The 20,397-nt window shown below is 48.5% G+C and overlaps 6 protein-coding genes and 2 non-coding genes across 8 annotated transcripts, besides 8 other annotated features; 4 read left to right on the top strand and 4 right to left on the bottom strand.

Annotated features, from left to right (window-relative positions):
• The first annotated feature begins 229 nt into the window (after nt 1–229).
• Nucleotides 230–1,949: a mobile genetic element.
• Nucleotides 1,135–1,391: a mobile genetic element.
• Nucleotides 1,150–1,304: a mobile genetic element.
• Nucleotides 1,150–1,313: a mobile genetic element.
• Nucleotides 1,150–1,391: a mobile genetic element.
• Nucleotides 1,572–1,605: a tandem repeat.
• Nucleotides 1,950–2,024: 75 nt separating the features above from the next.
• Nucleotides 2,025–2,091: a mobile genetic element.
• A 1,057-nt stretch (nt 2,092–3,148) lies between these two features.
• Nucleotides 3,149–5,272, top strand: EKO05_0002720 (uncharacterized protein; the record flags this gene model as incomplete). The annotated part of the gene is made up of 2 exons (XM_038938164.1): nt 3,149–3,345; nt 3,397–5,272. 2 exons carry the CDS (start codon nt 3,149–3,151, stop codon nt 5,270–5,272), a joined length of 2,073 nt encoding a protein of 690 aa, XP_038801309.1.
• Nucleotides 5,273–6,351: 1,079 nt separating this feature from the next.
• On the top strand, nt 6,352–6,466 carry EKO05_4t5. Its single transcript has one exon. It is a non-coding gene; the product is annotated as a tRNA-Leu (tRNA).
• A 319-nt stretch (nt 6,467–6,785) lies between these two features.
• Nucleotides 6,786–7,721, bottom strand: EKO05_0002719 (uncharacterized protein; the record flags this gene model as incomplete). The annotated part of the gene is made up of 1 exon (XM_038945121.1): nt 6,786–7,721. One exon carries the CDS (start codon nt 7,719–7,721, stop codon nt 6,786–6,788), a length of 936 nt encoding a protein of 311 aa, XP_038801308.1.
• A 175-nt stretch (nt 7,722–7,896) lies between these two features.
• On the bottom strand, nt 7,897–7,982 carry EKO05_4t4. Its single transcript has one exon. It is a non-coding gene; the product is annotated as a tRNA-Asp (tRNA).
• Nucleotides 7,983–8,452: 470 nt separating this feature from the next.
• Nucleotides 8,453–8,926, top strand: EKO05_0002718 (uncharacterized protein; the record flags this gene model as incomplete). Its single annotated transcript, XM_059635978.1, has 1 exon — nt 8,453–8,926. One exon carries the CDS (start codon nt 8,453–8,455, stop codon nt 8,924–8,926), a length of 474 nt encoding a protein of 157 aa, XP_059491961.1.
• Nucleotides 8,927–11,670: 2,744 nt separating this feature from the next.
• EKO05_0002717 (uncharacterized protein) lies at nt 11,671–12,665 on the bottom strand (the record flags this gene model as incomplete). The annotated part of the gene is made up of 3 exons (XM_059635977.1): nt 11,671–12,428; nt 12,479–12,581; nt 12,630–12,665. 3 exons carry the CDS (start codon nt 12,663–12,665, stop codon nt 11,671–11,673), a joined length of 897 nt encoding a protein of 298 aa, XP_059491960.1.
• A 1,345-nt stretch (nt 12,666–14,010) lies between these two features.
• Nucleotides 14,011–14,051: a dispersed repeat.
• A 685-nt stretch (nt 14,052–14,736) lies between these two features.
• Nucleotides 14,737–15,794, bottom strand: EKO05_0002716 (uncharacterized protein; the record flags this gene model as incomplete). Its single annotated transcript, XM_038938122.1, has 2 exons — nt 14,737–15,449; nt 15,500–15,794. The coding sequence occupies 2 exons, from the start codon at nt 15,792–15,794 to the stop codon at nt 14,737–14,739; spliced, it is 1,008 nt and encodes a 335-aa protein (XP_038801306.1).
• A 1,431-nt stretch (nt 15,795–17,225) lies between these two features.
• Nucleotides 17,226–20,258, top strand: EKO05_0002715 (uncharacterized protein; the record flags this gene model as incomplete). Its single annotated transcript, XM_059635976.1, has 1 exon — nt 17,226–20,258. One exon carries the CDS (start codon nt 17,226–17,228, stop codon nt 20,256–20,258), a length of 3,033 nt encoding a protein of 1,010 aa, XP_059491959.1.
• Between the last annotated feature and the right edge of the window lie 139 nt (nt 20,259–20,397).

Below are 20,397 nucleotides of genomic sequence, written 5' to 3'. Positions count from 1 at the left end.
GCATCTCAAGATGGCTGGTCACGATACTTCATATTGAATCAAGGCACCAGAGAGCGCATTAGCGAAGCAACCACGACTGCTTAGGGGTTTGACTCGTTGCGATGCGCAGATCAGGTTGTGTGAACGACTTTTGTTTTACTGCGATGGCTTCAGCACCTAGGTCGTTTCATTCCATCCTGTGTTACGAGCGTCCTCTCTGGCTGATGCCGCTCTGGTTTATGTATTTAAATTAACTTAACGTGTTTTATAAGCGAGCGCCGCGTACAAGCAAGCGCCGCACCCTACCAAGTTTGCGCACCTCTCCTATCTCAACGTACAATGGCTTAACGCAGCGCTACTATATTAGCTTTAAATAAAGCAGATATCTAGCTTGCTATCTTATCTATTAATTCCTATTAAATACAGAGTAATTGTAATGCTGCTGTTGTCTATAACGTGTCTGAACGAACAATCTGCCACTAACGCGCTGGCAAGCCTGCCTAACGCGATTGCTAACCTAACTTAAAGAAGTTAACCTAGATAGAAGAGGAGGTAATAGTCTAGTATATACTTAACTTAGACTAATGTAGATTTAGGCCTACATACGCAGCTGTACGTAATATAGCTAATAAGCTACTAGCTGCGCGCAGTGCAGGTCAGGTTAGCGTCTACTAGCTACGTAACTTTGTTAAGTATACTAAGAGTCTTATAACGCGTTTTAACTAAGCGTATAATAGGCAGAGAGCCCTCTATAAGAATCTAGTCTTAATTAGCTACTAGTTTAAGCTTGTAGAGCAGACAAAGGCCAGGTACAGTATCTGCAATAATAACGTCTACAACTTTAACAAGGCTGGCTTTATAATAGGTAAGATTACAACTTAGCTTATTATAACAGGGTTAGAGAGGAAAGGCAGGCTAAAAGCTGTTTAGCCTAGCAATTGCGAGTAGGTAACAGTTATTGCTGCAATTAACGCTGCTGGCTAGATAATCCCACCCTTCCTTATCTTTACTGGCTAATACCACTTGTCTGCCTGGTACAAGGAGGCAGAGATCCCACGCAACTAGGCGATCGCAGTCAGCAACAACAGCTGGACAACTAACAAGCTTAGAGTTAAGTAGCTAAAGCACTTTATTAAGCATACAGAGGCTTAGGTAGTAGGCGCACATTGCCTGCTTATCCTTAACAGCCACAAGAGCTACTACTCTCTTAAATTTAAGCAGCTCTGTAAGGAGAACAATATCTACACGCTCTATATGCTGCCTTACTTATTACACCTACTGCAGCCTCTTAATATTAGCTGCTTCTTGCTGTTAAAGCGCGCGTACAGTTATAAGATTAAGAGCCTAATCTGCTACTACATTAACTACATTACTAAGCTTAAGTTTCTACTAGCGTTTAAGGCAGCCTTTAATTAATTATTTATATTAGCTAACATCTGCTTAGCTTTTTAAGGCGTAGGCCTTGTTCCCCTCTAGCTAGACGCTGTTCTATTAAAGCTAGACGTATAGCTCTGTACACCTTCTCCTGCTACTCTTATAAAGACCCTCTAGGAGGCTTATACGCTAAGCAACGTACATAAGCTTAATGCTTAATTAATATTAATATATAATTATGTATGTTAGTATAAGAGCTTATTACCTGCCTTAATTATTAAAGTAATTAATTAGCTTAAAAAGGGCGCTAAGGTAATAATACTCTCTACTGAGCTAATAAGCGATTAGATTGCCAGCCTTAAGAAGGCTAATAAGGTAGCATTAGAGCAGAAATAATACAAGAAAAAGCGTATACAGAAGCAAGGAGTCTTAACAAAGGGAGCTAGCAAGGATATACTTGCTTAACGTAAGGCTAATTAGCAGGTTGCTCGTAAAGAGCGTTAAGGAGGCGAGCAATCAGGCCTCAGCTGCCAGGCTCTTGCGCGCTGTACAAGGTGTAGAGAGACTGGTTATAACTCACGCACGTGTAAGAAAGATACTTTAGATACTGCTTAATCTACTCTATAATTGTCTAACTGTTATGTTATTACGTTGTTGAGATACACGCTTACAGATATGTGCAAACCTGGTGGGGTGCGGCGCTTGCTTGTACGCGGCGCTCGCTTATAAAACACGTTAAATTCTTTCCTTGTACCATGAGGCAGTCGTAACTGCGCACTGACCAGAATTTCCCGCAAACATATTATTAAAATGGAATAAAAGACCTGTATCTACCCCACAACATAATAACACAAACCCAGAACTCTCTCAATTGTCCAGGGCATGTCAATCTGACTGAGCCGATCCCCTGTCTTGCCGGCAAGTCGAGTCTGCGATGTCTGCCCATGATCAGCAGGAAAATCAAAGTTTTCAATACACAGCAACTGTGGGATGATCGGCGCATTGAGATTGACTCAGCCCTATCGAGCCGTCCACTTTTTCGTCTATAAGGCGCACGGATCTTAGAGCCTTATACAAGGCACACGTAAGGCTGACATCAGCCAGGCTGCATTCTTGTCCTGCTGATCTGCATCCGAGGCGCAGCGCCTCACACCTGAACTTCCCTCACCGACGCCTAGAGAATTGATATGCTTTGGAGTCAGCCGCTCGCTCGTTTCGATCCCAGTTCCACAAAAGCAAAGAAATGCTTCGGTGCGTTTGATGACCCTTATTACTGGGTGACTGCGCCGCACGCCTGGGATGGCGCAGCTTGTAACCATTCTTGGAGGCGGACCCCACCACACCAATACATCTGTGGCAAGCGGGCGCCTACTCGGCTCCCATCAAAGGTATTTTGAGAATGCTACGCTGCATTGGTGAAATGGCAGCTCAGCGTATCGCGGGCAAATCCACTAGATGGCCTTGGAGGTATTTAGAGTGCGGAAACGTACTCGGCCATCCTGGAACCGAAAACGAGCATTCATGGAATAAGTTCTGACCACCTCCTACATATTTAGCTCAGCCTTGTAGGCAGCCACTACAGAGGGATCTTCAACGTTTGACTTACGCCCAGTGTTGCCACAGTTGCAATCGATAAAAGGAAACTTTGCGAAACAATTGAAAGATCAAGTGATTCAAAATAACACAAGCTAGCGCAGGCATAAACGCTGGAATACCGTTCACAGTGCTGGCACGACCACTACACAGAATCTTCCCTGAACTTTTTATCATCAACAGTCGGCCGCTACAATACAGTATGGAGCCGCTCACCATGGAAAGGAGTCCTCGGGCGCCTCTGCGATTGCTCTCACTAGATGGAGGAGGCGTGCGAGGCTTGTCGTCCCTCATGGTGCTACGAGACTTGATGCAAAGCATAGCTCTCGAAGAAAAGAGATTGGGACGCCGAGCACAAAGCGACCACGGAGCATTGAAACCATGCGACTATTTCGACCTGTAGGTAACAACCCCACGCATCTTATCAATAGGATACTGATCAGCCCGCAGTATCGGTGGCACATCAACAGGTGGTATCATCGCAATACTTCTTTCGCGGCTGCGACTCAACTGCGAACAGTGCATAGAAATTTACTTGAAGCTGGCGCAGCAGATATTCGAGCACGACCGGTCATTCAAAGCCTTTGGAATGAAAGTGCCGATTGGAGCGACGCGGTTCTCGGGAGCTATTCTTGCTAATGCGATTAAACAATCACTGAAGGATCTGGGCTTCGACGAAAATGAGCCGATGTGGGACGGGGCGCTTTTTGAGGAGGTTGAAGAAAATTCCACTTTGCGAAATGCCAGTATCTGGGCTGATGCAACGCCGGATCTGATCGTCACGCAAAGTCCTGTAGCCACGATGAAGAACCATGAAGGTGATTTGCCGTCTGGACCACTCACATCTCGCAACGGCAACGCATCGCGGCCTGAATCGACATTGTACAGCGATAGTCCCCTTTCGCCAAAACCATTGCCTCTACGGAGCGATACATGGAAGCTGCATCCGCGTCAATCTGTTCATCGAAAAGCAAACGCAGCTGGTTGTCGCGGGTTTGTGCTTACATCGCTCAAGAACGCGTTAGGTCTTCCCAGGATACTCTCGACGTACGACCCCAACGATCAAACGACTCGCATCTGGGAAGCTCTTCGAGCGACGTCTGCAGCGCCGACGTTCTTCGAAGAGATGCAGTTTGGCACGCCTAAAGTCACGTACCTCGACGGTGGTGTAGGCTTCAACAACCCTTGCGCCGAAGTCGATTACGCAGCCAAAGCGCTTTGGGAAGGGCGTTCGATCGGCGTGATTGTGTCGGTAGGCACTGGTCTGCAAAGTCTGTCGAGCGTGAAGAAGATGGCGACCTGGCTGCCGTTTGGTCTTGGGACCGACATCTCCCTGGCGACAGCGCTGGCTGGGATGGCGACTAGCACCGCCCGCGTTGACAACGAGATGAGGCGCATGTACAGCAATAGTGACACTCGATATTACCGCTTCGATGTGGACCGCGGACTCGCTAATATCAGCCTCGAGCAGTGGATGAAGGAGGACGAGATGGCTAGTCTGACGGAGCAGTACATGCAGGATGGCGAACAGGTACGGAGAGCGAAAGAGTTTGGCGAAATGGTGGCGAAACTTTCTGCGCTGCCACCTAAATTTGAGATTGCGCCCACGCTTTTTAGGATTGGTATCGATGGACATGGGCTCAGGGATGACAGCTTCCGTCTTGTGCAAGTCGATTTCAAGACTGGGATGCTTCTCGGCGTTGCAAGCCACCTCGAGGATCTACCACGCATGTCGAAGTTCCGCAGTTCATCGCCCTCAGGTGAAGGCGGCCTTGCAGTGGACGAAAACGGGGGTCTGAGGAAGATATATCCTGTGGCGGAGGACCTAGATCATGATGGTCGGCGTGAGGAGGCAGCGGTACATCAGTGCATCAAAGCCGACAACATCTGCGTACGCGACATCAAGACAGGTATACCGCCAGGCAAGTACAAGGTGCAATTCATCGTCGCATTCCACGATGCCAAATACACACCACCGCGCGATCTTGTTTTCAGCGTTGGAAGGCCCTTCGATGCGAGTACCTTCAAGAGCCGCTTCGTAGACGTCAAGATCACGCCAGACGTTGCAGCGGTCCTTTTGCATCCGGATGCAGTACGTGTAAGAGTAGGGAAGAAGAGGTATGAGGAAAACAAGGGTAAGGGATGGGTGGAAGTTGAGGGTGATATCGAGGTAAACGTGGGGCTGGAAGGTGCACTGGGTTTCATTGTGAGCAAGAGATACCAAGAAAGTGTCTTCGTTGATGGATGGAGCTTTGGAGGCGTGCGACTCGAACCTGTCTTTGGTACACAGCCGGTGAGTTCGCCGAGGATCTGGACAACAAGCTGAGAACAGTGCAGATGCAGCACTCTGATTGCAGAATAATACACATATCAACAGCGAGGTATTCATGGGGAAACTGGGTACCGTAGTGTCGTGTTCACGATATAAATAAGGCCCGATCACAGAGCATGTGAACATCGTTCTCCAATCTCCATGTGATGCTCGCTGCGCGCCCCTCTCGCCAAGCCATTGCTTCCCTCCATCAACTCCGCCCAATCTACCCCACAGCATGAGGGAGCCATGCTGTGCACGCCCATGTGACGTCGCCTCCTTCTTTCACCCGCACTCGACAACAATCTTCTCTGCTGAGTGACGCTACCATGCATGAAGCTCGCTGCTTCTCGACGCGCGACCGCCGCCAACACGCCGTATCAACATCACGAACGTCCCGCTCATTACAATTCAGATGCATTGCTGGGCGCATTGGCCGACACAATACTTGAAGGCAAAGGGACAGCCGCTAGGCTCAGCAACCACTACAGCGCTTTACAAGTCCAAAGCAGCAAGATTGGCTCTTTCGTCAGTTTCGACTGGTGTCATTAAGGCTCTAGCCATTACGACCCATGCGCAGAGGACGTGGAGCCACAAGGAGTGTGTTCTTTATATGCGTTACAATTGAGCCGTTGTTTGTTGTTGATAGTTTGTCGAACCATCTTGGTCCTTCTATACTACTTATAAACCATTAGGCCATCTACGAGGCGACGATGCTGGACTGCTCCCACTCGCCACCTAGTAGAATGAGCATGTGCCACGATGCTCCCGGATCGTCAACAACAATGTCAACCGCTCTATCGTACAACTGCGCGATCAACGCTGCGATACTCGACCATACCCGTTTGGCGCACACACATACAGAAATTTGTACGCCGCGCAGGGCAAATAGAGAAGCAACGGAGGTGCCCACGTGCGCGTTGCTTTCCCAGACCAGAAGCTACGACTGTTAAAACATCGAGCAGGTCCTGGATGACAAGAACGCAGTGCATTTGCTCCACGCCACAACCAGAATCACGTCCACAGCCTTTGTACACCAAAACGCACGATATAAATAAAAAATACCAGAGTGCCTTCATCAAATCTAAGAGAAGGGTGAGGTGGCCGAGTTGGTTATGGCGCCAGGTTAAGGTTCTTCCTCCTTAGCATTGCTTAACATTAAGCTTCCTGGTCACGAAAGTGGCGCGAGTTCGAGTCTCGTCCTCATCAATATCGTCTGGCGTAGCCAGATTCTCCAGGTTTTTTTTGTCGACATGTGCTGTTGTGGAAGCTTGGGTACTCGCGCCAGCCCTATCACGAAGTGCTTGTGTCGCCATCAGCGGTTGCTCTTTGGTCGTTGAAGGCTTCTAGACGTCTTGATTTTTTCGCTAGGTGTGGGGTTGTGGGGATCATTTGCAGGGACGTCTGGTCATATTTCGGTATCTCTCGCAACTTGGGCAGCTTACTTCTTGTTGGTCTGGGTCGGTGTCATCACGTATAAGTGTTTTCAGTGTACTGGCATATAGCGGCGGAATAGATGGTAAGAAAATCAAGTCTTGTTCTGGCAACTACGTATTCTCGATCTTGTCAGATATCTCCGCCCGGCTTTGCTAGCCGAACCCACTGCCTGATTCTCCAGCAGCAGCATCAAGAACTGCTCTCGGCCTGGTTGTGCAGCGAGCTTGAGTGCAGGTGATTGGGAATCTCTAGGAACTTCAGCACCCGCACCAAGCAACAGCCTTGCAATTCCCAACCGCTGCTTTATGACGGCAAGTTCGAGCGGCGTGACACCCTTTGCACTACGACTATCAATCTGGGCTCCTTTCGCAAGGAGCATCTTCACCATCTGTTCGTTGTCGATCAACACAGCAGCCTGCAGCGCCGTGTACGAGCCACCCGATGGTCTACCGCTGCATCTGTCTGGGTCCTCGCCTGCGTCGATGAGCATCCGCACAATTTCCGCGTGGCCGTTCATTGCAGCCAGTTGGATCGAAAACGGTTTTGTCGCAATTCCCGCCCTGGCGTTGGCACCCAGCTCAAGCAACAGCCTCACAATATCCGTGTGGCCTTGCTCACAAGCGACTTCCATCGCGTTGCGCCTCCGACCTCGATCCCCCCAATACGGACGGGCACCGTTCTCGATGAGCAGTCTGACCATGGCGTCGTGATTGTTTTCTGCTGCGAACACCAGCGCTGCTTCGATGCTGGGCGTCGATTGGGCGTCGTCATATTCCGAAAGGCTCGCTGACTCAGAGCCATGCCATCTAGCTTTCAGCGCCTTTTCAGCGGTCCTAGTCTGGCCCTGGGTAGCAGCCCAGCGCAAGGCCGAACTGCTTGAGTGCTTGGCGTTAACTTGGTATAGCTGTGCTATCGTCAGGTTGTACATCTGCTTGTTGACGCGGGCGAATGAGTACACGTCATGTTCCTCATGTAGATCCTCCGAGATGTGGCAGAGCAGCTCGTTCGGCAAGGCGAGCAAGGACATTTGCAATTGCTACTGCGTATTTGATGCTGCCAAGCAAGCGCATCTTCGCGACGCAATGACACAGAAAACACTAGCGCCATGCACAGACCTTGTGCAAAAAAATTACCATCTCCACTCCATCCGGATGTTTACCCACAGCGGGCACGTAAACACACACAGCAAAAAGAAATCATATCTCTCCGACGGGGAATCGAACCCCGGCCTCCTGCGAGCTGTCCTGTGGATGACAAGCAGAAATACTGACCACTATACTATCGAAGATGTCCAACTGAAACAGTCGGGAAGAGATGTGATTGACAGATGTAAGTGGAGAGCATTTGATTAACTATATTGTTGATAAAAACAGCGATACGGTGCCACCAGACGGACATGGTCGATTCTCGCAGTGTGGAACGTGCAAGTTCATACCTCTACAGATGGAGGACCACACCTCCATTTCCCAAGCATTGGGGTGGCAATATCGCGGCTGCCGGCCCAAACAATTTTCACACAGTACGTGATTGACGAGATGTTCAAAACTTGAGCGACTTACTCATGCTCTGACTGTGGTGTGGACAACGCATCATGTAGTATAAATCAAGTATAGCGAAGCACTGGAACTCAGCTCCCACACTAGAGGAATTAGCGTGACAAAACCCGGCGTGTCAGACCACCTTTCCATCTGCAAATGTAATATTAGGATGTGAGAGCATCTTACTGCAACTTCCTTGAGCATCCGGAATTTCGGAAACATGACGACTACCTTTGCACTTCTGTACCCTATTTCGGAAGTGCGAAAACCTATTTCCTCCTTGTATCTGCCGTTCACTTTTCTCCTCACCCTGGTACTATTTCTCCTTCCCAACCAGCGACGTATATCGACACTCATACTCCCCGTTTTGGCCTTTCTATGCCTAGACTCACCCTGTTATACTTTTGGCAATCCGTCGGCGGAATATTATCAGAGCTCGGCGTTTGTTGCGATGCCGGTGTGGTTCGTCGAATTCGCCATTGTGAGATTAAGAGGCGAGAACGATGCACCTGTGTTTGTTGGCAGGCAAGACAAGAGCAAAGATACTAGACCCAAACGCCTTGAGGACTGCCGAAACGTGCGAGAAAAGCTGTTCTGGGCCTCTGCATTGATGTTTCCTTCGCATCGAGGCATTGGGTGGAACTGGCAGATCAAGAACGTTCCTCACGATCCTAACCAGCATCTTAAGATCTAAGATGTCTATCACTACGAATGGGAATCAACTTTGTTTTGAACCTCAGTAAAGGGCCGATTGGTATTGGGGTGCCTGTCTGGCGGGACTATCCCAATACAGGACGGGCCGTCTTACCCAATAGGGTGATACAAATGCAAGCCTTCAACTCAAATCCCAGCAACTTATCTAGTCAAACATCAGCTGGAATGAATGCAAAGATAACAAAATGACTCATTCGCGGCAGAGAGTGTTCGTTCATGTTCGCGCTGTCGTGACAAACGATCCGTCGTTCTTCGAAATGAGCAAAACAACTGTTCGAAGCCGGATGCACTGGTAGCAGCAGGGGATTCAACATACTATGGTTGCCGGCATAAGTAGTGTTAAGAGCCGATAAGATTCCTGAATGTTCTATATGCCCTAGTCATGGAAATACATCGAAATCCTCCTAGTTTTGTATATAATACAATGGAAGACCGTTGCCAAGCTGCAATTGAAGCAAGTACTGAGTTTTGTATACAATTTGTATCAAATCAATGTGGCGATACACGCAAAACCCCTGCCTCCAGGCTCGCCGTACAGTACTTACGCCGGCAACCACAGTATCCATGTTGACTCCGGGCAAGTCAACGGGATCTTCGAGCCCGAGTGGATACTGTGAAAGCATCTGCCTCAACTCCGCGTCAGTACTCTCTTTGATACAATGGACGAAGAGGCCAGTATAAACGCACTACTATTCTGCTTTGTAGATATACAAGGCGCTACAAGTACCCTTCCAAGTTCTTTCGCCTCCGCTCAAGAATTGTCGGACTTAAGGCCGTCAAAGGTGTCGGTAAGCGAAATATTGACATAAGTATCTGTTAGCCGAGCCCATTTCCCAGAGAAATTTTTAATATGCCGGCCTGAAGGGTACCACTGTGAGTAGGATGCAACTTCAACTTCAACGAGTACAGCAGAACAACAAAAGTATTGCGCAGTGGAATCTACAATGAAACTCATGCTTTGCCAACATTGAAAGCGTTTCCACAAGAATAAGGCAATGAGACTCTCGATCAAAAGACTGTAAAAACAGAGGTGAGAGTTGCAATGCTTTCAGGTACATCTATGTGGATTTTTAAGTATGCTAAAGCTGAAAATCACCCAAGACCTGTTCCGTTGATCTCATGAATAGAAAGAATGCCGAGCAGGTATTGATAATCAGGGAGATTTGTTAGTTTCGGTTGGACGTACAAGTTTTCGATATAATAAACAGCTGTTTTGCCCGACCAGATACGTTCAGGCCTTGCAGTTTTCTTTGCCTCCCGTTCTAAAACAGCTCCAATACGCTGCAGGTTCGAGATTCAGTGCTAATTCAGCAACTTCCATGGTGTCTCAACTTGCCTGTGAAAAGCAATTGCTTCTGTCTCTTTGATCTGTAACAGTTCTTAGAGTGTCTGCAATTTGTTCGCATGCTCAAGCAAAACTTCGTCATGGATATTTTCCAAGATGTTGATCATTTCGTGGTAGTCATCGATCTTTTTTTTTCCAACTCCAAAAAAAACTCTGTTAATCTGCTTCTGTAGACTTTGCAGCCTCAAGCCTGGCAAAAAGCAGTCGAACCATGCACTGCGGACCGAGCGACGTCGTCTTTAACTGCTTCTGTCAATGGTTGATGATCAACGCTGAACGAATCTACATTTGTAAGCTCTTCTTTTGTCATCTTTGACTGTGCATGTAATACGGTCAGGTCTGTCTGGTGAGTATCGTAACATGTCGCGAGCTCTCCACGGTTGGTCTGGGGTTCTTGAGCCTGAGAATCGAATTATGGTAGCACTGGCGCACTGATGTCATTGCTTCTAAATGTTGTGTCGGGATTAGGGGCATACTCTGTGATGTGAAGATCCTTGAAGTTTAGATAAACCAGGTCTAAAGATACTCAAAGCGCCAATGTATCTTTCCTAGTATGTCTTTACGAAACATCTGTTGGCTTTCTGCAATGTATGTTTCCCTAGATTGAGCATAGGCGAGGCGGCTGTAACACCAAGACCGAAGTGAGTATTCCAGTGAAAAGTCGTACCAATCACTCAGCTATTCTGATCTGCAGTGAATACATGAGATGGCACTCCAACTGTGTTTTGTGAAAAAATTGGGTCATCAGGAGATCTGTGAATACTATGTGCATTTTGATTCCATGGCTTTGATACTACCGGGAGGTTCTTTAGGTTCAATGTTGAGATCAGGATGGGTACCAAACAGACCTGGTCTCTCTCATTCATTATTTGGACTTATATGGGATAACGGAAGGACTTGTTCTGGAGATCAGACAGATCAAGAATCGCGAGATCTACTTTCACCCTGACAGTCGCTCCTTCCGCGTTAAGCTCTTCCACGATGCCCCCTTCAGCCTGCTCAGAGCTTGCATCACCCAGGTACTTCTCTCGTTGTTGGTTTCTTCGTATCAGGATGAATCGAATCGTCAACAAGATTGCAGGTGTTCCAACCCACGCAACGATGATCATCGATATCCAGGCGCCGTAATACCTAGGACCCGCTGAAGGAACCCATATTTGAGGAGAAACCAGGTTTCCCACACAGTAACCGAGCATGAAAATAGCATTGCGAGTGAGCCTCTTGGTATAAGCTGCAGCTGTAGAGGTCGTCCAACCGAGGGCGATGATGTATGTGACACCGTACGTGGATGCGGCCAGGATCAAACATGCAAGTAAAGCAATTTTGTTCTCCCAGTCTATTGCTACCATCCCGATTCCACCAGCGATAGAAGGCAAACATCAGATTGATGCATGCCAGGCGATATTCTGTGGCCATCGTCGCAGCGCCAGTGTTGCCACAACACAGCAAGCTACGCCAAAAACCCCTCCTGCTGCGGTGACCAAGGTGGAGTTTAGAGGTGTGATGCCAATAGACGTGGTAATCAGGTTCTTCTGTCCGTAGTTGAGGTTGTTGGAATACATCAACGTGAAGGACTGCAGAGCAAACAGCCACGACACTGGGTCTTTGATCGTCTCAACAGACTGATCTTTCTTGAAATGCTTCTGTTCAATAGAGCTTTGTTGTGACTGATGCACGCGACGAACGACTTGGACTTTCTCCTCGAGTGTCAACCACCGAGCGTCTGCTGGGTTGTTGGGATAGTCAATCCAAACCCAGATAGCAAGAAGAAGAGTAATTCCTCCAGTCACAACGTGCAGTAACTTCCATGGAAGAACCGCTCCTGTGCTCCAGAGCAAGCCATAGGAGATGAAAGCGGTGGCGACGGGCGCAGCTAGGCAGCTGATCCACAATACTGGCTGCAGAAACGACTGTGCGTAGCGATTGAAGAACCTGCCGATCGTGATTTCCATGGCTGGTACAACGATAGCTTCAGCTGCTCCTAGTGCCAGACGCATGACGACGAGACCGGCATAACGTACGGCAACGCAATGTAGAAGTACGATTATTGCCCAACTAAAGACGATACTGCCAACAAATTTGCCAAAGGGCAAGCGCTGCAAGAGGTAATGTCCAGGCCACTGGAACGCGAGATAGCCTGCTGGGATAAGCTTTATGAACCGGTAGGGATAGTGTGAATGCACCTACCGACATAAAACATGGTGTTGAGATTGTTGTACTCGGCCTTCGTGATCTTGGTCTCTTCGAATAAGCCCAGAATAGCAGCGTAACCAAGCGTCGATTTATCGATCTGTATCTGTCAGAGAGTCTCTTTGATTGTTCGCGTGAGGACACATGCAAAGAGGACGATATTGATTGCCGAGAGCAATGTCATCAGACGCCAGTAAAGTGTTCGTCTCAGCTGCTTTTCCTTCTCTGGGGTCAAGACACCAAACTCATGGTCATGTTTCTCGAGTAGTCGAAGTGTCACATCGGCGTTGCGAGCGTCTACTGTCTTCTTGCCAGGCAGCCAGCGTGTCCAACCGTAAGTAAACGGCTACGGCAAAGGTCGATTGCCGTAAGTAACGGCAATTATCGTTGGCCGTTACGTCCTAAAATTACGGCGTAGGCCCACTTTACGGCGTAGAGACGTAGCTACAGGTGTACAGTTGCTATTTTTAGTCTAGCGTGGTTAATAACTGTGAAGGAGGCCTATCCTGTAACACCTCTGTGCTTAGAAACGTGTTCTATAGGCTTTATCTGCCTTTGTGCGTGTTAATATCAAAAAAAAAACGCAATAATCGCGTTGTGGCGTAGTGGGGGAGGAGGTAGTGATACTGTTAAGGCCTCGCGTCAGCCGTCAGGCGTGGTGTTGAGTTTCGACGATAGTGGCCCGTGCGCCCCCCCCCCCCCATCCCCCTATTGTTAACACTAAGGTTAGCCGTACTACAACTATATTATGGCTTTATGTATAGCTACAGTACGTATACAGCTACGGCTCATATAATTGCCGTTACTTACTATATTTACGGCCGTAACCCGTAACCGTTACGGGCCGTACTACGTACGGTTGGACACGCTGCAGGCAGCACATGTGTAGGAGTGGGCGCTTTGTCGTCATTCATATCGAACTGGTATTTGTGAACCGATAATACGTAAATTATGCCGCATCTACCAGGATGATCATGACTTTATATACTGGCGGACCTCGAGTTGTGATACCAAGTCGCGAAATGACGACATCAGTAGCTCGAGCTCGTCATTAGCCAAGCTTCAGCTTTGGATGTTATGGTCCCACGAAAGCGTGTCTTTAGAATTGATCCTGCGAAAGGTTTTTGTTATCTCGCATGTTGCCTGGCGGTCTTCCCGGTGTGTCGTCATATTTCTTTGCTCTTTCACCATTGTGCTGAGGTGCGAACACGGTCCAGCCCACGGACCTGACTCGGTCATATCTGGGCGGTATGCCGCGCTATCATTCATAACTTCCAGGTCGGTGGCTTGATCAGATAAAAGTGAGCAGGACTTCAACTGGGAATCTTACATGAGGAAAGAGGAGATCTTCCATGAAATTTTGAAGAGACCGCATGTGCAATGAAGTACCACATCAGGGTAAGACAGTCCATTACAATGAAGTTCGTCGACTCCATGCTCATTAATCCCGGTCAGCTTTTTAGATCCTAGAGTAAAAATGTGGACTCCCGAAGTGGGCTCAACCTAGGCCACTTCGATCTCCGACTACATACTGTGGTAGCAGGCATAAGTAGTGTAGGTGAGCCCGCCAGTGGCTTGTAAGCTCCATCCACAATCGTACATCTGCAGTAACGTACCAAACATTCATCAATAGCAGCCAGCAGCTTTGACTCCTTTTCTCAACTCAAAATGGATGCTTGGAGGTTCTACTTCTATGGTCAAAATCGGTATTGCCTCGACAAATTTGTCATACCTGTACCTGGTACTCCAGTAGACGTTGTGGAGCGATGGCCTGATAAAGTATGACGAAAATCCTAGTCGACTCTCACAATATGAGAGTACTATCTTCTTTGTATCTGCTTATAGGGCGCGCATCGAACGCTTCTTCTCAATGAAGCTGGACTTTAGAAGAGGAAAATTCTTGTTCATGAGGGTTAAAGAAGGCGAGGTCATGAGGAAGAAGAAAGTCTCATGAAAGGTGTGAACATCTACGATTATTCTGTCCCTATTATCAGTCAAGTACAAAACTCTCTAGCCTGCATGCAGGCGAGAAGGTTAAGCGCGGGTATGGCTCCCTGACTGCAGTTGCACTTGCATCGCCTCTCTTCCAGTGCCGTGCTGTGATAGAACGTCAGAGATCCATGCCGGTAACGCCCTATTTCTGCCTTGACGATGTGGAGAGCGTTATCGCCTCACTGATAGCGCAAACGCACAGTCAGAGTAGGTGCAATGTGACCTGATCAATTCAGGTTCTGGAGAGGTTTCTTTGAACACAATTAAGCAGGATACTTTGCTTTTACTGCATCGTACTCTTTCTGCGTCAGCTGCGTAACGGATCCATGCTTCAACCCAGTGGGGAAGCCGGAAGTGCTTGACGCAGTCCAATTTCCACCGTTGATATTCGTTGTTTCGAAGGGCGCATATTGAACATAGTTATCAAGCAGAATGTGGAACTTTCCAGCAACAGTGTTATCCGCGAAAGAGGCCGTACCCTCCCAAGGACTTCCTGAGGTGACGTACCCCGGCACTCTCTCCCATGTGCCAAAAAGTCCGCCGGTAGTGTTCTCCTGGTAGACTTGTAGTGCGGTTTCATTCTTGATAAAGCGCGTGAAGTGGCCTTTCTGCCCGAGGTACTGGAACTCTTGGTCGATGACCGGGGTATCAGAAGGCGCAACGTAGTCTTTAGGCACGCTGAATGTGTTGAAATCCTTCGTCGTGGCGTAGCGAATACGATCAAGACCTGCAGTACCGGTATGAGCGGTGTCTGAGGAGGCGTACAGGCGCGATGCCCAGAAAACATAGAACTGCTGCGTGGTGTCGTCCCAGACTGCAGAGGGGGCCCACACCATGCCAGCTGTGGCACCTTCGACCGACTTCAGGCTGGCTGAAGACCAGTTGACTAGGTCCTTCGATTTCCAGACGACGATACCCCGGCTACCCGTGCGGGTTGCTTTATCCCATGAGAAGCCAGACGCGTTAATGTCCAGATCTGACCGAAGTCGTTAGCAGTAACCGTCTATTGATGCAAGACATCCATACCTGTGGCAATCATGTAGTGCTGCGTACGGGCACCGTTTGATGCTAAGAACACATCACGAACAGCTTTCGTACCAACCGTTGAGGTCAGAACAGGGTTACCTTTGTTCAATTTGGTGAAGCTGGTTGGGGAGTTTCCGTTTGACAAGTACCATTGCAGCTTGGGATTCACGTCCGAGAACGTGGAGATAAGATACCCGACATAGCTGGTTTGACGCTTCTCGCCATGCATGGGTGTCGCGGAGGCAAGCGTAAAGAATGCGGTAGCAGCGGCGATGGAAAACGAGATAAAACGCATTTTCGCGGGGTCTGAAGTGCAAGGAGCTGTGAACACTCCATTCCGATGGAGGAAGATGTGGTCTTGAAGTCTACGACACCGGAGAATCTCGCATCAGATTGCCGCACAACCACACGGCCCTCGACACGGTTTTCTCCACATTGCAATATGGTATCCGCGTGACGTAGGTAAAGTCCGGGGCGGCTAGCCCGGTCAGGAAGGAATCTGGGGTTCGACGTCTGTGCGGTGCCAGGATCTACCACTCGTGGACTTTCTTGTGCCTGCAGTTAGGCATGGCATGTCATGTTCCATCGGAAAATTCGGCGAAAGGCCGATCCTCGTCCGGCGACATGGAACTATCACAGTCTAGCATGTCCAACATTCGTGTATTGTTGCGAAATACAGCAAATATTAGATCGCATCAACAATCCATAATTGTATCAAGCCGATAGGTACAATCTTGTTCGGGTGTCCCCGAAAGCGCAATATTGAGAAGCCTTGCACTGATCGTACGAGGTATCTAAAATGAATATGGGGTGATGGCGAGTGCCTCAAAACAGTCACGTTCTGAGCGCGTCACGCTAGCGCTTGTGGTCCCCGCCTTTCGCGGTCGATCCAGGGCACAACACCCTCTTCGCTGCACACACCAACACGATCGGCATTGGTCCATGTCTAGCATGGTCAGAAAGAAGCTTCTCGTTGTACGGTCGAACTTTAGGCAACACCATAGTTCCAAGGCAAAGTCCTGGGCTTAATCTTCGATAAGGACAAATCTGCGCCAACGGTGGGTGAAGATGTGGACCTGAACACCGGCAAATGAAAAGCACTAAGAACCAGCAACTCAATAACGGCACGTCTAGCCTACACATCTTAACACTCGGCATGCGACTCTTCGATGACAACATAGCTCGAGAACGATTATGTCGACTTCCCGACTGCATGTTATCAAGATACAATCTAATTGACAATGGATGATTATGCAGCCAGAGAATTTTTTACAAGGATCTTCAAGCTACATCATGGGCACCGAATAGTTGAGATGCTCACCTGTTCCAACTTTGTCTATTCTCTTGTGTTACTCCGTTATTCCGGTCCAAAATTGAACAAAGGTTATCGTCTACAATGCGTATTGTCGAGCGCTAGGTGGTATATTGATTTATCGATGTTGCCTGTTACTCGGGTGCAGAAGGACAAAGAGGCATACACGGCTTTGTCGCAACAACCTCATCAAATCCGACCTTTTTTTTTTTGCTTGTTCCCCTTTGTCCGATCTGCGAGAGTCTCACATATAACACCATTTTGATAACGTTCATCGTCAAGGTACACTCGAAGACTGCATCACAATAAATCATCTACCAAGATCAAGTTTGGAAATCTCTCTGCACACCAGTCACACATTAATCGCCTAGTGTGCCATCTGCAAGTACCACAGTTATCAAAACACCGAGCAGCATGTCTCCCCGGAAGTCGTTACCTCGTCGAGTCAATAAACACGTCAAGACGTTGCATTGTGTCTGCGGATTGAGTTATTGCCGGGCTGATCATTACGGTCGCCATGTGAAGGCACATGGACACGGAAGTGAGTATGTAGCTGTTTCAGAGCCGTCGCCCAATCCCGTTCTTGATTCAAGCCCATTTTATTGCTCATGCGGTATGGGCTATACAGCAAGCTTTGCTTTCGAGCGACATCGTAGGGTTACCAGACATGATGGTGATTGGCGACGGTCCAAATATCAACCCAGAGGCCAGCAATCGTCAGTTCTCATGGAGGGACATCATGACTCGAACATGTCAGACGCTGCCGGTGAAGAAAATGTAGGGTCTTTGCGCCAAACCGAGGTGAAAGTTCCTCATGAGGTTCCTAGTCGACCAACCAGGTATGAGACGCTTGATGTTGTGTCAGCCGTTCATGACAGCGCCGCAAAGCCTTTTGTTGTAAATCCACCAACCGTCCAGAATCCTGCGGCCCATTTGGACCATCTACCGTGCATCAAAGATCAGCGTTCGGATACAGCAGTTTTGAATCGGAGCTCCTCCGGCTTCGACGCTACAAAAGGTCCTGCTGATGACGACGACGACCTAGTAGCTAAACAAGTTCTCCAAGGGCTCACCGATGAGCGAGCACCGCAGGAATTGTTGGATTTAAACACACATAAGAGGCGACCTCTGTCACCTCAAGGTTACAAACACAGCCCATCAGGTCATTTTCCTCTGCACAGCAGTGCGATGCGCGACAACTCGACTAGCCAACAATACCATCCAGACACTGAAGATAAAAAGGATGACCAAAATTCCTATGAAAAACTGAACGAAGCACCGGGGAAGAGGGACTTGGACATAAGCTTGATCGTCGGCGATCCTAAAGGTATCCCGATCGCAGGACACCAGAAGGCTGCTTGTTACGAATATAATCATGGCAACATGACCGCACCTAGAATTTCTACTGCTCAGCGTAGAGATGACATCGACAACAGCGATCTTGATCATGATTCCGATGCCATGGCTCAACTTCTGAATGAAGAGGCCCAAGCTGAGTTGCGTGCCCAGGGCACTCCTACAGATCTATTGCCCTGTGAAGTCGAGAACGTTGATTTGAAGGCCAGGTTCGGTCCTGTTCGTTACACACCTGAGCCTCTAAACCATCGAACAATGACCAAGGATGCCGATGTAACTATTGACGATGGCACTGAGCATTACAATTCAGGACTCGCCCATTCTGAATCCTGTCAACACACTCAGCATCGGCGAAACCGCGACAATCGAGGCCAAATAAAGGACTATCGACGCTCAGCCGATGCTAGAGTTAGCAAGCTCCGTCGACTCGGCCGACGCACGATCAAAGCTTTGGACAAGCACAAATGCAAGACCATGGCTGGGCTTGCTCTCATGGCAGCAGCTGCTACGATTTATACGCATAGCCACTCAGGCTTGCCCCTGGCTCATGCCAACCACCAGTGGCTGTTGGATTCTACTGCTCTCATGTACGTTACCAAGGACAGCAGCATTTTTAGCAATTTGCATGATCTTCATCTCACATGTTGGAAGCCACTGTCTTGGCGTCGCCAGGCATCTTCGTGCATTTGTAGTGGGACTGTACCGCTAGAGTTTCTCGATGGAAAGAGCATATTGCTGCAGAACGTGCTGTACAAACCTGGAGCACAAGAGAATTTCGTATTATTAGGTGAGCTGAATCAAGCTGGGCTGATCGGAGAGTGGACTCCCGACAATATCACTATCATGAACGCAACTAGCAACGAGATCCTAGGTCGTGCGGCGAATTTCAAGGACATATATCTGCTCGATAATCTAGTCGCTCGTAAACAGTCCACCGAATACGCGCCATTCGTGAAGACGCATGTGCCTCCACCGCTACCGGTAGTAGAAACAACAACTTCAACAAATTCTGTTGCGGCATCTGCAGCCTCGCATGCCCCGGAACCCATCACGAAAACTGAACATGTTGATGTTTCGATTACTTCGGATGTCGAAGCTTCTCAGGGGGCTGCCCAAGTATATTCCTCGACGACAATTGTTCCTCTACAGAATTGGAATCCTTTCCGGGTCACCACTTCTATGGTGAGCCCAATGGTACATACCAGCGGTGGCACAAAGCTCGCTCAATCCGGGATCACCTCACCTCCTAGCGAAATTCCTATGTTGAAATCTTCCTTTGCAAGGCATGATATGTTTCCAACTTGGGTTCGATGGAAAGACTATTTCAATGCTCCGTCCATGACAACGAAGATCTATCCGGCATTCTATCCTCGGCACAGCAGCTCAGAAACCAAAACAGCATCAGTCAGTAGCATTACCACGATATCCAACATCGCCACGAACCCTATCTACAAGACTGGGGACCCGTCTGTTCCCCTGAACACAGCGTCCGCCATGGAGACGCAAGGTCATCACAACAAGTCGATGTCTGAATCAGTTAATATTTCAATCGCAATCGCGACAGACAAAATATCCAAACCCAGCGTCACATCAGCCCTGAGTCCAGCCGCTCTCGAATCATTCGATAATTCGATGTCAAATTCTGGCGGCGTCCTTGTGCCGATTACGTCTTCTGCCGTCGCTGGCAATACTCCTGGAAGCGTCCCCACACCAAAACCTTATCATTCTTTGCCATCTATAATGAAACGCCCTCTTTCGGAAGAACTTGAGATGGTGGGCAGGCCGTACGTGAAGCGACGACACCTTGATGAACATCTGGAGGCGCTTAGAAAGAGGTTGATTACATGCAAGAGTAGACTGGCAAGAGTACAGAACCGCGGAAGCTATTCAGACGCTCTAGGTTGGTCTCAGAATTCCAGCTCTTCTTTTCAACCCGACATTTCCAATGAGATGCAGGCATCTCCAGAGATTATGCCGCCAAATACAGCAGCAATGACGACATCTTCGCCAGCGATATTGACGCCTACGTCAACGTCCGAACCCATAATGTCGGCACACAAGCCAAGCTCGTCAACCGAGAGAGCTTTATAATCTATTCAGACCTCTGAAAAAGTGGGTATGGACTTGAGAGAATGTAGCCGCTCTAGATTTTCTGTTTTCGTGAAGTATCTGTATTAGGTGTTTCCTCATTTCTTCATATCCAAAATTGTGGTGCTTGGTCTGTGTTTTG

Source organism: Ascochyta rabiei, chromosome 4 (genome assembly GCF_004011695.2).
Source record: "Ascochyta rabiei chromosome 4, complete sequence".
NCBI classification, from domain to species: Eukaryota; Fungi; Ascomycota; class Dothideomycetes; order Pleosporales; family Didymellaceae; genus Ascochyta; species Ascochyta rabiei.
Note: the sequence above shows the minus strand (reverse complement) of the source record. Positions and strands in the feature narration are given on the sequence as shown.